This window comes from Cnephaeus nilssonii (genome assembly GCF_951640355.1).
Source record: "Cnephaeus nilssonii genome assembly, chromosome: 23".
NCBI classification, from domain to species: domain Eukaryota; kingdom Metazoa; phylum Chordata; class Mammalia; order Chiroptera; family Vespertilionidae; genus Cnephaeus; species Cnephaeus nilssonii.
In genome coordinates, this window is record NC_137094.1 from 11,887,243 (window position 1) to 11,901,519 (window position 14,277).

General features: G+C 46.5%; 1 protein-coding gene across 1 annotated transcript in view; it reads right to left on the bottom strand.

Annotated features, from left to right (window-relative positions):
- RAB3GAP2 (RAB3 GTPase activating non-catalytic protein subunit 2) overlaps positions 1 to 14,277 on the bottom strand; it is a 54,777-nt gene that overhangs the window by 12,092 nt on the left and 28,408 nt on the right. The window contains exons 14-24 of the mRNA XM_079763694.1: positions 13,502 to 13,718; positions 12,550 to 12,693; positions 11,998 to 12,080; positions 11,204 to 11,268; positions 8,059 to 8,149; positions 7,241 to 7,368; positions 4,580 to 4,793; positions 4,237 to 4,334; positions 2,749 to 2,854; positions 1,905 to 2,065; positions 664 to 892 (exon numbers count right to left, since the gene is read on the bottom strand). Coding sequence (XP_079619820.1) covers positions 664 to 892; positions 1,905 to 2,065; positions 2,749 to 2,854; positions 4,237 to 4,334; positions 4,580 to 4,793; positions 7,241 to 7,368; positions 8,059 to 8,149; positions 11,204 to 11,268; positions 11,998 to 12,080; positions 12,550 to 12,693; positions 13,502 to 13,718 — 1,536 coding nt within the window. The remainder of the gene's footprint in view (positions 1 to 663; positions 893 to 1,904; positions 2,066 to 2,748; positions 2,855 to 4,236; positions 4,335 to 4,579; positions 4,794 to 7,240; positions 7,369 to 8,058; positions 8,150 to 11,203; positions 11,269 to 11,997; positions 12,081 to 12,549; positions 12,694 to 13,501; positions 13,719 to 14,277) is intronic.

The following is a 14,277-nucleotide window of genomic DNA, read 5'->3' on the forward strand; positions in this document are numbered from 1 at the left end:
GGAGAGCCAGCTGCCGAGTTCCCTTTGTCCGGCAGCTTCTGAACTTCTTAGGCTCAGTCTTAGTCCCTGAATGCTTAAACACATGGGCACCCCAAAGACTCGAGCTTATGGCTTCTATGCATCAATAGCTATGGCATTAGAAATTAAAATGCAGAAATTGTAAAAAATGCAGTTATAATTAATTTTAAAGTGAAAAAATAAACCCACCGCAGGTTAATGTTGTATGAAAACAACTATAAATTCCAAGCCCAACAGGATGTCCAGGGAGGAGTGGCGCTACACTCTGCAAATCTCTCTCCCGTCTGGCTCGGTCCGGAGTCTCCAATGAGCTCTCCCCCCCGCGCACTGGGCTCTGCTGTGCTGGGTGAACTGCTCGGGGAAGGAAGGGATGCACCCAGCCACCGAGTTGGAAAAGGGGGGACACTGGAGGCCCCCAACCATTCTTTAAGAACGGCTGCTTATTTTGCAAGGCTGGGGGGTGGGGGTGGAGGTCCCTGAGCAGGGAATTGGCAGGATCAGACTCTGAGAAGTGTGTGGTGGGCTATTTGTCTATTTTAAAATCTGAGCGTATTGCTCTTTCCTCATTCTTTCAGTCCTTTCCACAACAAACGCTTACACCACCACCACAGAGCTGCAGACACAACGCTCCCACAAGCCCGTTACCTCTCCCTCCTTCCAGGAGCTTCCTGACCGAGAGCCGGGGGAGCGGCTCGGCCGGCAGCGAGGGCGCCCTGGCGGGGCGCGTGTCCGCTCTGCTGTGCAGCAGCGTCTGCAGGATGAGGCAGTCCTGCAGCTGTTTCAGCAGCAGCTTCCAGTACTCGGTGTCCAGAGACAGGGCCTCCCAGGAGTCCGTGAGGGCCTCCGCGTCCGCACCCAGCACCGTCTGGGAAAACTAACAGACAAGGCCGGGTGACGACCTGGTGGGGATTCCGCATCACCACGAACTTGAAGGAGCTTTGAACCTGCGGGCTGATGGACAGCCGGGTACATCGCACAGATGTTATTACTCAGCTGGATGGAACACGAGGGTCAGGAGTGGGCGGGAGACTCGGGGCGAGGAGGACGGAGTGTGGACTTGACAGAGACCTGCCGTCGCCCCCTCTCCCTCGGGCTGTCTGGGCCACGCTGGAGAGGGCCGGCTTTCCTATCAGTACCAGGATCCTGACCTCTCCTTAGAATGCACTCACCAACACAGAAAACGTGTCTCCACGTCTCCCTCATTATTGCAAACCTCTCAAGATGGTGATATTAACTGACACTGAACCACCGAGACTGAGGATTTAGTGACTCTGCAGACCTAGTTAAGTGTCTCATCCAGGTTAATGTGGCTTCCCACCAGAAAAAATAATCTGAGCTATGGGATGTTAGCTCCCCCCCACACCCCCTCGTTTTTTTAAAGCATCTCCAAGAGGTGAGGAGAAACCACCCAGGAAGGGGTCAGCAGGGACCTTCTGAGTCGTTCGGTGCTGCGTGCCCCCCACACCCTGTGCTCATACAAGGGAGGTCGAACACAACCGCTGCATTTCCCGGAGCTGGAGCAAACCGGGGAAGCCGTGTCGTCTAACCCTGGCCTCTTTCACGTGGGAAACTGAGGCCACAGGACTCATTTTTAAGGGACTCGCCACCGATCACTAGCCACTGGCAGAGCCAGAGCAAGTTCGGCACTTGCCCCCTCGGGCCACGTGTGCTATGCTCACATGTGGGGGCCAGGTGTGCTATGCTCACATGTGGGTGTCGTCTAATAAACGGACTAGGGGCAGCACAGCACCCCTCACCCCCTCCTGACCCTAAGAAAGACAAGAATGCGGGCACACATCTCAGACCCCCGATGCTGCACCACACGAGGACGTGCGGTCCCTCCGCCGGTGGGACCGGCACGGACGGACGCTGCGCCCTCCACTTACCCTCTTCTCGGTTGCGCTGTCCGAAATCTGCGCGGCGACCGAGTGCCCCACGTGCGCGGAGAGCAGGGCAGCCCCGTTGTTCTCGGACTGAATGCAGGCCGTGCGCATCTGCTGCCACCACGGGGACACCGACTGGGAGTCCCACGTGTCGTCGAGGGCCACTGCAGCCAACGTCAGAAAGGAAGCTTAGTTTCCCAGTTCTGGGCCCGGTCCTCCAGGTTAAACACAGTGTTAGAACTAAACTCCCCGCGACGAGCCTGCCTATTGCTGCATGAAGTGGAAAATGGGTCTATAGTCTAGTTGAGTCAGAACATGCCTAGCCCACTTACCATATTTTCCGGCATATAAGACTACTTTTTAACCCAGGAAAATCTTATATGCCCAGTCGTCTTATACGCCGGAAAATACGGTACTTTTGCTGTGTTGGTCACCTTGCTTCTGGACCAACTTTAAATCCCTGCCTGGAATAGTTCATCACTGCGGAAATCTACCATCGAACGTGTAATATGACAGATCATTGTTCTCAGCAGAACAAAAGTAAGAAAAATAATAACCTCCAGCAGAGACCATGAGATTGACCTCCGAGCTAAGCAAGCGCGCTGTTCAGAAGACATTGTTTTTGGGGACAGCACAAAATGGGACTGTCATAAAGCCACGTCCTCGCAATGCACAAGGCGCGTTCTCTGGATCTGAGGCTCTAGGGAGCAAGACTGGGCAGCTGCCGTCTCCTGTCAGGACAAACGCTCTCCCTGCGGCTTCGCTAGCACCCCAAGCACTAAACTCGGCTTCCGAGAGCAGAGGCCGCCGAGCCCGCGGCCGTGCGGCCCCGGCCCCAGCACTTTACCTTTCATCCGGCTCAGGAGGGACAGCGTCGTGTGCAGACAGCGGACGGACTGTGGCCTCTCCAGGATGTCCTTTTCCTTAGAAAGCCACACGCTCAGGAGCAGAGACTGAAAGAGATGGAGATCCTCTTCAGTCTAGACAACATTCCACTTAAACTCTCACACTTGTACGCGTGATCCAGTGTTTCCGGGAAATGAGTGGGGACTGGGACATCACGTGACAAGGACAGAACGAGGTGCCCTGTCTGCCCAAGGGATCCCTAGTCCTCTGTGGAGAGAGATCTACTTCCCACCTCTCCACCGCTTCTCTGGTCTAGGCACTCACTGCCTTCCAGCTGGAGCCCCTGTTGAGGTGCATGTCACACTAAGTCCTCAGCTAATGTCATCACCAGGGCCTGCGACTTTAAGTGAAATGATGTGTAACAAAACCCCAACTGTACTGTAGGCTCTCACACACATACGAGTTAAGTTCCCTCGGCATCTTACGATGTGTAACAAAGCCATTACTAAGTCACACACATACGAGTTAAGTTCCCTTGGCACCTTACGATGTGTAACAAAGCCATGGCTAAGTCACACACATAAGAGGTAAGCTGTGGTATCTCCTCTGCTCTGCTTGGGCACTGGCCCCGGTACTGGCTGTTCTGGGAATGAGCCAGACATGAGCAGGACGCATGCTCAACGCGTGGCACACAGACCCGCCCTGTAGGTTCCCTCGGCCAGAGGGCTCAGCAAGGGCCAGGTCGGCTGCCGTGTCCCCTGATGGACGTGACCAAGTGACCAAGCAGGGTTCTTTTCAAAAGCTCATCTTATTGTACATTCAATTTCTTATTTTAATTCTTGGGCTCTTTTTTTGTTGTTTTTTAGAGAAGTTCCCCCTCTTCCCATTCGCAGCTGTGAACGGTGAGCCAGGGCACGCATCCATGTGCATGTGGGGCGGTAAGAGAACAGCTCGTGACGGTGCAGTAACTTCAGAATGAGCAGACGTCAGTGCTGGGGTTTATCCACGGGATGAATCTTCTGTCTACATTTCCTACAGCACAGAGACCGAGGTCTAACATAGACTCTGTTTGGGAATGCCTGATCATCCTGCAGTGCTGGGAGCAAGTTCATTCTGATATGAACATTGCTACTGATGGTCGCGGTCCACTGAGAATGCACGCATGCATGTCAGAGGATAACTTTCTTTTAGGCCAACCATGGACTATGCTGTTATGATCTATCTACAGGGAATGAGAAAAAGAAAAGACTATAACTAAATATGGGGCTTATACATTTTTTGACCATTTTTAGAAGGTTTTCATGTATGTTCTATGATATGCTTTAGACCAGAGGTCACCAACCTTTCGGACTTCACGGACCACCAGGGGTCCATGGATCACCAGTTGGTGACCGCTGCTTTAGACAATGGTAAAAAAAAAAAAAAATTAAGATGGACAGTTCCGATGACGTGAGCAAGAGAGAACAGCATCAGCAACAGGGAAGCTCACCAGCAGCAGCTGCGGGCTGAGTCCCGCCGCCTCCAGCGTGCGGCACATGTCCTCCGTGGAGCTCTCTCCGTGCAAACACTTCCAGAAGAAGAAGCTGCCTAGTGGGCGGAAACAAGATGCGTTAACCAGTGACAGCTTACCATCTGGACAAGCTTCCTAAACGGCACCCTGAACCCCCAAAGAGCAACATAATACGAGAGGGGGAAACTGCGGGTTCAATCTGCTTGACCTGGAGATGCTCTAAGTTCGTCCAGGCTTCCTTCGAGAGCGGGCGGGATTCCAACAGGGCTCTGTGATCCCCCCACCTTGGGCCAGTGCCTCTCACTGAGGTGAGTCCACCCACCTAGAGCCACGTGCTCCTCTTCACTCATCTTCTTGACGTTGACCACATCTTTCTCACACTCCAAATACTCTAGGAATGTTTTCACAGGCAGCACACCATCCTGATCCTCAGAAAAGCGGACAGCGGCCCTGCTGTTCTCTTGCTTGTACTTCTCTAACAACGCCTGCAGCTTCACGAGTTCCTTCTCATCCAGCCTCAGCAGTACAGCCAAGTCCTGAAAAGCAGGAAACAATTCTGAATGGACCACGTTGCTCTCTCTGAGTCTGCCATGGGGGTCAACCCCGTCCCCTGCAGTGAAGTGCAACACCACAAGCCAAAGGTGGATTTTTAATTAATGTGGCTGCTCCAGTGAATTCTGTTTAGAGCCTTACTCTCAAATGACTCCGCGTGAAACTTGACCCACATTCATGAGGAGGTTATTTAAATAAAGTAAACTAAAAGTACCATTTTTAGAGCATTTCCTGAGATTATACTTGTCTAAAACTTTCAGATTTTAATGAATGTGTTACCAAAAAAAACATTTAACAGGGTGTCAACTGCCACTCTTGTGATTCTGAGGAAACTAAGGGACTATTCAATAAGAAACTGACTCCTCACATTCAGCAGCATAAACACTGGAAAATGTGTTACATATAAATTCTCCATGTGGCTCTCGGGGGTACAGAGATTGGAAGTCCCTGATACAGCCTGCCTTTCAAATCACTCTTCTATACCAATGTGTAGGAACATCTCCTGATCCGATTGTTTTTCTAAATTAGGGAAAAGTACACACACACACTTTACAGATCATACTTTTGCCATAGCAAGCACAACTCGCTACCCTCATGTGACGTGAGTAAGGCTGCATCCTTAAACCAGAGCAGCTTTATCTATTTATTGACTAAGGCTGTTGTTTCTACAAACAAGCAGTAAACCACCAAGTGCTACCGAACGCATGCCAGAAGTCCATGCTATACTGAGTTTATAGACGAGCTTATGGCCCATGTCCCAGAGACAGCAAAATGAATTAATTCAGCCCTGAACTTCAGTTCTGTATGCACAAAATTAGCCAGTCAGCCTAGAGGCTGAGTGTATGTTGTATAAAGGATCTAAATAAATCTACAGCAAATAAGGTTTTAATTCCTAAAAAGTGCTTTAAAAATAAAAAAAGAACAATCTGACAACTGATTTTTAAACATTTGTAATAGTTTTATCTTTGCATATTATGCTGGGCTATCAGGTGGAAATGCATTCTGCAGGAGATTAGCAGAGCCATCTATGTAACTTCCTTTGGCAGGGCGTGAGACAGGTAGCTGGGATCTCATGAAAACATGAGGTGCTGAAGAATCTGAAATGCCTAGGCAATCCTGTGGACATAACTCAATCAACCTGAACCTTCCTGTTGCTTGAAATAATTTTACATGATTGGTGAAGTAGGCAGCAAAACAAAAGATCCTGGAAAATGGCTTTGTCATGTGCAATGGTAGTTACAGAATACTATGAATATATTACTGCTCAAATGCTTTGTAAAAGCCATCTATAATCCCAAAGATAAAAAAGATGCTAGAATGTGGAGGTTGTTTCCATTACAGAGAGAAAATCTTCTCACATTTTTATGTTTAAGAAATTGTTATTTGTGTACGCATGTTTAAAGTACATTTCAGGTGCACCAGATAATTTTCTTAAAGGAACTACCAGTGACCTGACATCAGTAAAACCAGACAGCTGGCCACAGTCACACAGAAACCGGAGTGGGACATACTTCTCTCAGTCCCCATTGAAGAAACTTCACTTCTCTGTATGAAACCTAAGGATTTTATATACACGCCTCAGAAATGAATGATACTGCGCTGTAATAAATAAAGATTACCAGGTGGTGTCACTTTTGTTTTATGGAATAAAAGCATAGAACATTTACTATAATTATCGTGAACACTTGGATGCACAATAGAATCTTTTAAATATACATTTCTTTATGTGTACACAACAGATGAGCTGCATGAGTTGGCTGACAACACAGAAAATGTGGTCTCTCTGTTTGGCAGAATAATTTTGCTACTTCAGTAAACTGACACTATTTTTTTTTTGTCCAGAAGTTGTATTATAAGTAGTAACCTTAAAAAATGAGTTCAGCCCTGGCCGGGTGGCTCTGTTGGTTAGAGCATTGTTCCGTACACCAAAAAAGTGAGTTCAGACCCTGGCTGGTTTGCTCAGTGGTTATAGTGTTGGGCCGTGGACTGAAGGATCTCAGCTTTGATTCCCAGTCAAGGACACATACCTGGGTTGCAGGCTCAATTCCCAGCCCTGGTAGGGGCAAGTGCAGGAGGCAACCAATCGATGTCTCTCACGTCGATGTTTCTCTCTCTCTCCCTCTTGTTCTGCCTTTCTACTCTCTCTAGAAAGCAAAGGAAAAAATATCCTCAAGTGAGGATTTAAAAAAAAATTTATTCAGGAAAATTAGAAGCTTCTAGGGTAGTGTCAATGCATTAACAATAAAATTTAATTTTCTGGCATAAATAATATAAATTTAGCTGCAAGACACAGAGAACCAGCGGGGGGTCTTGTAAAGAAAACACACCTGTATGCTTTATAAAAATTTTCCATTTTCTACTTCTTTACTACCAATTTGAAAAACTGAAAATAATTGAGATGATTTTGTGTAGTGGGAATGGGGGTACTCACGTTATCAGAGAAGGACGTGTCTGAAGGAGAGCCACGGGCATTTAACTGGCTGACAGACTCGTAAAGATGCAGCAGCTTCAGCTTACTGGCACAGAACTGGAGCAGCCCTTCGTCAACAGACTCCACCTCTGAAAGGCAACAGGCATTAGAGAGACGTTTCACAGATTCATAAGAGGCTTTTCTTCATTAAGTCTCTTACTATTACAAAATTCCCTGCTCTAGTTTATTAAATACTGGGAAGATTATGCTATAGAAGATTAATAAGGCAAAAATAATTTTTCTATCATGGCCAAATTATTTAAATTTTTAAATGAAATAAGGTCCTCTAATAGTAAAAAGAAAGAAGAAATATCTTGGTCTAATATTCCAATTTAGATAAATGACCTGGAAACAGCTTTGAAAATGTCCTCTCTCAGCCCATGACTCATCAGCTGCCTATTAGGCTCACACACTGAAGATAACACCATTAAAGCTGCTATCGTGGTGGTCAAAGATATTATGATTCAACCAGAAACTGTGGATTGTGCCAGATGTATCCTTAAGAAAGGTTGGCAAAGAGACCAAAAGTAGAATTCCTATCCATTAGGGTTTTTTCCAAGATTAAGAAAGCTCAGATGAAGAGCAACTCATACAAAGAAGAGGGAATAAAAAAGTACCCAAATCCTAAAGGTATGAAATAAGTTTCCTTTTATCTCATCTACTTTATTCCCACCTTAAAGTAACAGGAGAGCATGGTAAGCCGTGGATAGCTTTCTACTTCTATGACCAGTTATAGAATGAAGTGAGACCATAACCACCAATCGGTACAATCCGATTACCTTGACTTTTCAAAGTGTCCATGAGAGTTTGGGTGACGTTTCTAAGGCAGGAAAATGGTAGACGTTCATTTGCCAAAATGCTTTCCAAAGCCTAGAAGAAAGATAGCAATCCAAGTCATCAGAAGGCAATTATTTGTTTATATTTGACATTGATGCCTCCACTTGCACACACCACATTTCAAAGGGAAGCTCATATTTAAGCTGCATTAGTATATATACCTGTGAGTGAGGGTGCATCGTAAGTAATATGTAATCAATTTCTCATCATGTTGAACATGATATGACAAAAAGTTCAGATGAGAATAAAAAAAACAAAAGTGACTGGTGGTTAACAGAATAGCCAGGACCAATTAGAAAGAGAGTTAAGCTACTAACTAATAAGATGAGTGTGAATAAGTCTGTGCTATGTAAATACCAATGAAAAGTAGAGGCTGTTGTCATGTCAATAACAAAAGCTGACAACTTAATTACTGCTTAATTACTGCATATGGGCGGGACTGACTGAATCTAGGCCAGTCTAGATATATAGAGTGTCCCCAAAAATGTATACACACTTTGAATGATTATAAAGTTAGTGTTTATTAACATACAGTTCATTTTCAAAATTTAAAAGAACCTACAGAAATGAATAATTCTTTTGTCAATGCGTTTTCAAATTGATGACCGTTCTAGTCCAGCACTGCTGATGTGAAGCAATGGAATCGCAAACATCAAGAATCATCTCATTGGGTATTTGTGGGCCCTCAATTCATCAGCTGTTGCTGGTTTTGTACCATAAACTTTTATCTTTTATGTATCCCCTTTAAAAAGTCTAGTGGATAAATTTTCTTTGTTCAAAGCTTAGTCTGGCTTCACCCATTATTTCAAATCAGTCAAACCTGAAAAGGAGTGAAAATTAAGTGAGTTATCAGCTGTTAAAGTGTGTATACATGTTTTTGGGGTACCGTATATATACTCCCGCCACCTCACCGCACCTGCCCCTTCCTTCCCCCGGTAGAAATTTAAGAGCCTCTATCACCAGTTCCCAAATCTCTCTTCATGCCTAAAGAGGCAACCATCAGAATCCCCAATGGGTTGGACACAGCAGTTACAGCTCATACCATCATTTCATATTAGCACATTAAACTGGATTTTTATTGATGGGGTGAGTGTAAAAGGTTAGGCTGAGAATGTGGCATGAGACAAACACCAGCTGTGTTTGTGGGGGAAAACGGGCTTAGCAGGTGGCTCGAGAGGCTGGCCAGGCCCATGATGACACAGCTACCTGGAGGCTATACAGAAAGTGACCAAAGTGGCAAATACCCCGGGAGATGCCATCTGCATCTGCTCTGTCTACTCTGACACGAGCCGGCAGCTGGCTTGCTCTCTTCCCTGCTATTCAGTCTTCCCAAGTCAAAACTAGCTTCTTTTCTCCCCTTAGTGTCAAAAACAACACACAACTTTCACTATTAGGTTTTCTGGCATTTTTATAAAAGTCATCACTTCCTATACAATTCAGTAGTATAGTAACAACAACCAAAGTCAAGACGACAGTTTGCACTATGCTCACGTTTCCCAGGATGTGAGAGAAGAAAGATGGGGTCAAGATGAGAAGGCGTGTGTGGTTATGGTCCCCCTTTCTGCTACTGATTCCGAGCTGCCTGCCTAGATGTCCACCTTGTCACGAGAGTGTCATCCTTAATACCCGAGACTTTGCCCTGAGGAAAGGAGAGCCCTCAGGCTCCGAGCCTAGCAAGCCCCCTTAGGTATAACTGTAAGAGAAACACTTCTCCTTTTTTGAGAATTTTTATCAGAGCTTTTTGAGCCAAGCTGTCAGTGGGATGGAAAGTGGAGTGGGATGGAAAACTCGACTTGAAAGCCAAAGGGACTTGCCTATTATACAATAAAACAATACAATGTGTTTTAAAAAATAAAATGGCAAAAAGAAATCAGTAGTCATTGAATCCGCCCACTTATCTAGCCTGGCTTCAGACACTGGATTATAGAAATGACACATATAGTGAGGTCCGTACTTGAAGGAGCTTCACACAGGGGCAGATGAAAAGGTGGGGAGCCATGACTAGTATTGGCTCCTGGGTTCGATGAGCAGCGGAGGAGGAGCTTGCTGCATCCATGGGCGGAAGTGTCTGGAAGGCTGTGGAGCTAAGACCTGGCAACATTACGAGGGGAATGACAGGAGCGGTCGTGCAAGAAATCATGAGGCACCACGTTACAGCCGTGGAGTGGAGGCGGGGGAGCAGCAGGGTCCCTTACACAGTATGAGTGAGACATGAGTCAGGACAGGATTTCCAGAAGCCATTTACCATCAACCAGTGCAGCTGCAGAGGCTCCGTGCCTAGCAATTCCCCTTAGGCATAAATGCAAGAGAAACGCTTCTTTTTTTTTTGGAGAATTTTTAGAAAAGATTTTGAGTCAAGCTGACGACATATGCCAGGGAGCGAAACGTCCGATGTCGCAGAGCAGGTCCTGCTCACGGGCACCGGGAGACACACAGGAGGAAGGTCACAGTTCACGGTTCCTTAACGCCAGGACAACGGGAAACGCCCTAAGTGTCCTCTGGGGGAGGTGACTAAACTGCAGTCAGTGGAACCACAGGGCGTCAATGTGGGGGAGGCCCAGACACCTGGGGAAGGAGTGGCGTCACAGAAGACGTGGGGCATGACTCCTTTTATACACAGTCCAAGAGGCAGAGAGTGCCTCCGTATGCTTTAAAGGAGCCACATAAAAATAACGTAACTCCAAAGAAAAGCAACAGAGAAGCAACATTCTGAACACTGGTACCTGAGGGTCGGGAGAGGGGACGCGGTTGATGAGGGACATGGGGGGCTCCTCAGAACTCCTGGTGGTCAGCATGTGGGTTTATGTTATTATTCTTTAATCTCAACGGATGGTGTTACGGGGTGAGTGTGTGTGTGTGTAAAGCACATGCACTTGCCTGTGTGGTGGAATTACTGACTTTTTCAAAAAAGACGGGAAAAAATGGATAGCAGGAACTGCCACGTGGGAATATAAAAAAGGATGAGCATGAATGAGAACACGAGAGGAAGCCTAGCCTTTCGTGCTTGGAGGGGAACGAAGAAAATAAAGATTTCCCCGGAGGGAACTGGAGTAGCTGTTCAGCAGGAAACGTCATATATACACTCACCTGCTTTTTGGTTGCAGGGTACTTTATATCGAGAATTAATTCCTTTACTTCCGTTTCAACCGAATCTAGAAAGAGAAAATTAGGCAAAGTAAAATTTCCTCTTTTATTGCAGGCAAATTTTATTCTGAAAGAAAAAGGCATCTGTGCGAACTGCCCATCTGCTTAAGGGTTCCTGGGTCTCTGGGTTACTGTTACAGACGTGAACACACCCTGAGAGGGCGGCCCACTGCAAAGCACAGTGAGCACCCGCGCCTCCCTCTGAAGAGGAGCCGTCACAGCTCATGAACACGATCCAGTGTCTGACTGCTCCATTTAGAGCAGGGGTGGGGAACCGTTTTGGGTATTTATAACATCATTCACAGGCCATACAAAATTATCAACTTAAAAATTAGCCGGCTATATCTGGACAAACATTTAATTAATTCACCTTTAATGCCTTGGTAAGGCCAGACCAGAGGATCTTGCGGGCCTTATATGGCCCATGGGCCCCACGTGCCCCACCCGACTTAGAGAATAATATTAATTTAAGGCAGTGGTTGGCAAACTCATTAATCAACAGAGCCAAATATCAACAGTACAACGATTGAAATTTCCTTGGAGAGCCAAATTTTTTAAACTTAAACTACTTCTAACGCCACTTCTTCAAAATAGACTCGCCCAGGCCGTAGTATTTTGTGGAAGAGCCACACTCAAGGGGCCAAAGAGCCGCATGTGGCTCGCGAGCCGCAGTTTGCCGACCACGGATTTAAGGAATAACAGAGTATGCTTTAGTATTTTTACTACAAAACACCCACCAAGATTGGGAGATTTTGCTTTCAGCAAGGCTGCTAATTTCTTCATTAAGTGCATGTCCTTGGCCCGTTCGCTCTTCTTGTCACTGAAACAGTAAACACAACATGTTCTTACAAATGTGACATTGCTTCCTTCTAATTCTGACCCTCCAACTGTGCCCTGTCCTTTACACTCTTCCTGCTTAATACACTGCGGACCAGTAGTTTCACTGCTAGCTTTACCCAGTGGCCAGGTAAGTTTCTATTGAACGAGTACAAAAACATTTTACATAAATGTTAAAGGCACGCTTTAAAATTAAATACCCATTGCATTTTGAAGTTGTTTATTACATGTTCTTACAAGCTAATATCTTTTTAAAGTGTGATACTTTGTAAAACACCGTGTAATATGAAGCTAGAATTCTCACGATCCATCTGCAATGTGTTAAGTTTAAAGGTATCAGTCTCATAAGAAAAAAACACACACAGGAAAACAATAACTGCAAAACAACTAGCAGATGTGGGAGGGACAAGTTAGCAGCGGGGCGCCAGTGAGGGACCCCCGAGCAGCCTCACCTCAGCGCCAGGTGGAAAGGAACAGTCACGGTTTTCACACCTGCAGACACGGGATCCACGAGGCAGATCTGGTAGGTCTGTGGCTGCCAGCTCTGACTGGTGACATTATTTAAGCCCATTATTTTATAGCCAGGATACAGGAGCCTGTGTATATAAAGAAACCACACACCAATATGGTGACCACATCAGAGAAAGGAATGCCACTAGGGGCTTCTATTATAGCCTGGGACCCCAACATTATCCGCAATTCAGAATCGTCAATAAGGCAAATAATACAAATGGATACCAAAACGGAAGTGACGTGGGACTCGATTGGCAGAGTTCTGCCTGTTAAAATGTGCTAGAACCGGCCAGTGTGGCTCAGTGGTTGAGCATCGACCAATGAGCCAAGAGGTCGCTGGTTTGATTCCAGGTCAGGGCACATGCCAGAGCTGCAGGCTCGATCCCCTGTAGGGGGAGTGCAGGAGGCATCCAATGGATGTTTCGCAATGATACCTCAATCTCCCTATCCCTCTACCTTCCTCTCTAAAAATCAATACAAACATACTTTTTAACCCTTTGCACTCGCTTTTTTCTCGATTCCTTTATTCTAATGCTAACCGTGTCGAGTCACACTCGACATCCGAGTGCAAAAGGTTAAAAATGTGCTAGAAAAGGAAATGAACACAGGCCCGTGTTGCAACGGCAAACAAAGCATCCGCCACATCTGACATGTGAAGGCATCCTCCCTCCGGAGCCTCCACAGCGTACGGAAGGCAGCACCGAAGCTAACTCCTTCAGTCCCACATGACGCCTTTTCGAGAAGATTCCTTTGTTATCACATACTTGCAGGAAAAACCATAATAAAGAACATGTCGTGTCTCAAACAACTTGCAAACAAACACGCAGACGGAATCAAAGCTTTGCTTGGCTGAGGCTCTGCCGCACCAGGAAGAGGCGGCCTGCAGCTCACCTGCAGTGCTTCCCCACGTTGAAAGCGCCCACTCTGGGTCCCTGCTGCGTGCTCCACACCTCCAAAATCCCCCTCCGCGGCGCGTAGATCACGAGGAACTGAGCCACTCGACTGGGGCCCTGGGGACTCCCAAAGGGGGAGGAGTCCCCCTTTTCTGGGACTCTTTCGTGGAGGTCCTCTACAACCTGGACCCAGCCAATCTGGGCGTCCCGATACCCTGAAGACAGGAGAGAGGGATGCTAATTGGTAAATTAAAGTCAGTTTAATAGTAGCCTTCTCAAGCACTATGGGATTTTTGGGGGGGTGGGGAAGGAATTTAAGAAAAGCTATAAAACTTGGTTATTTTTAAATTATGAAATAGCTTAAACAGAAATTATTAATAATTATAATAAATACAGAATCAACCATGAAGTCCTATTAAATCTTGTCTTTTGCTCTGTTTGCTTCAGATCGCTCTTGTTTCTTTAAAAAAGAAACAGGTGTCACTGAAGCCTCGTGAGCTTCCTATCCGATTCCCTTCTCTCCCTCCCTTTAAAACACTCTGGGGAGATGATCAGGTTGGGTTTTGAAACAAAAGTCCATTTAAACTTTAAGGAAGAGAGCAAACTGATTTCCTGTTACTCAAGTTCCTTGCTGGTGGGCAGATGGAGGGAAAGTGTGGGTCGCAGAGTGAAGGGAGGAGGCGCCTGCGTGAGAAGATGCCGCAGCGTGTCTTCCTTCCTCGGGTGGCCGCTCTCACAGGCAATCGATGCCTCTCTTCCCAGCTCAGGGAGGAG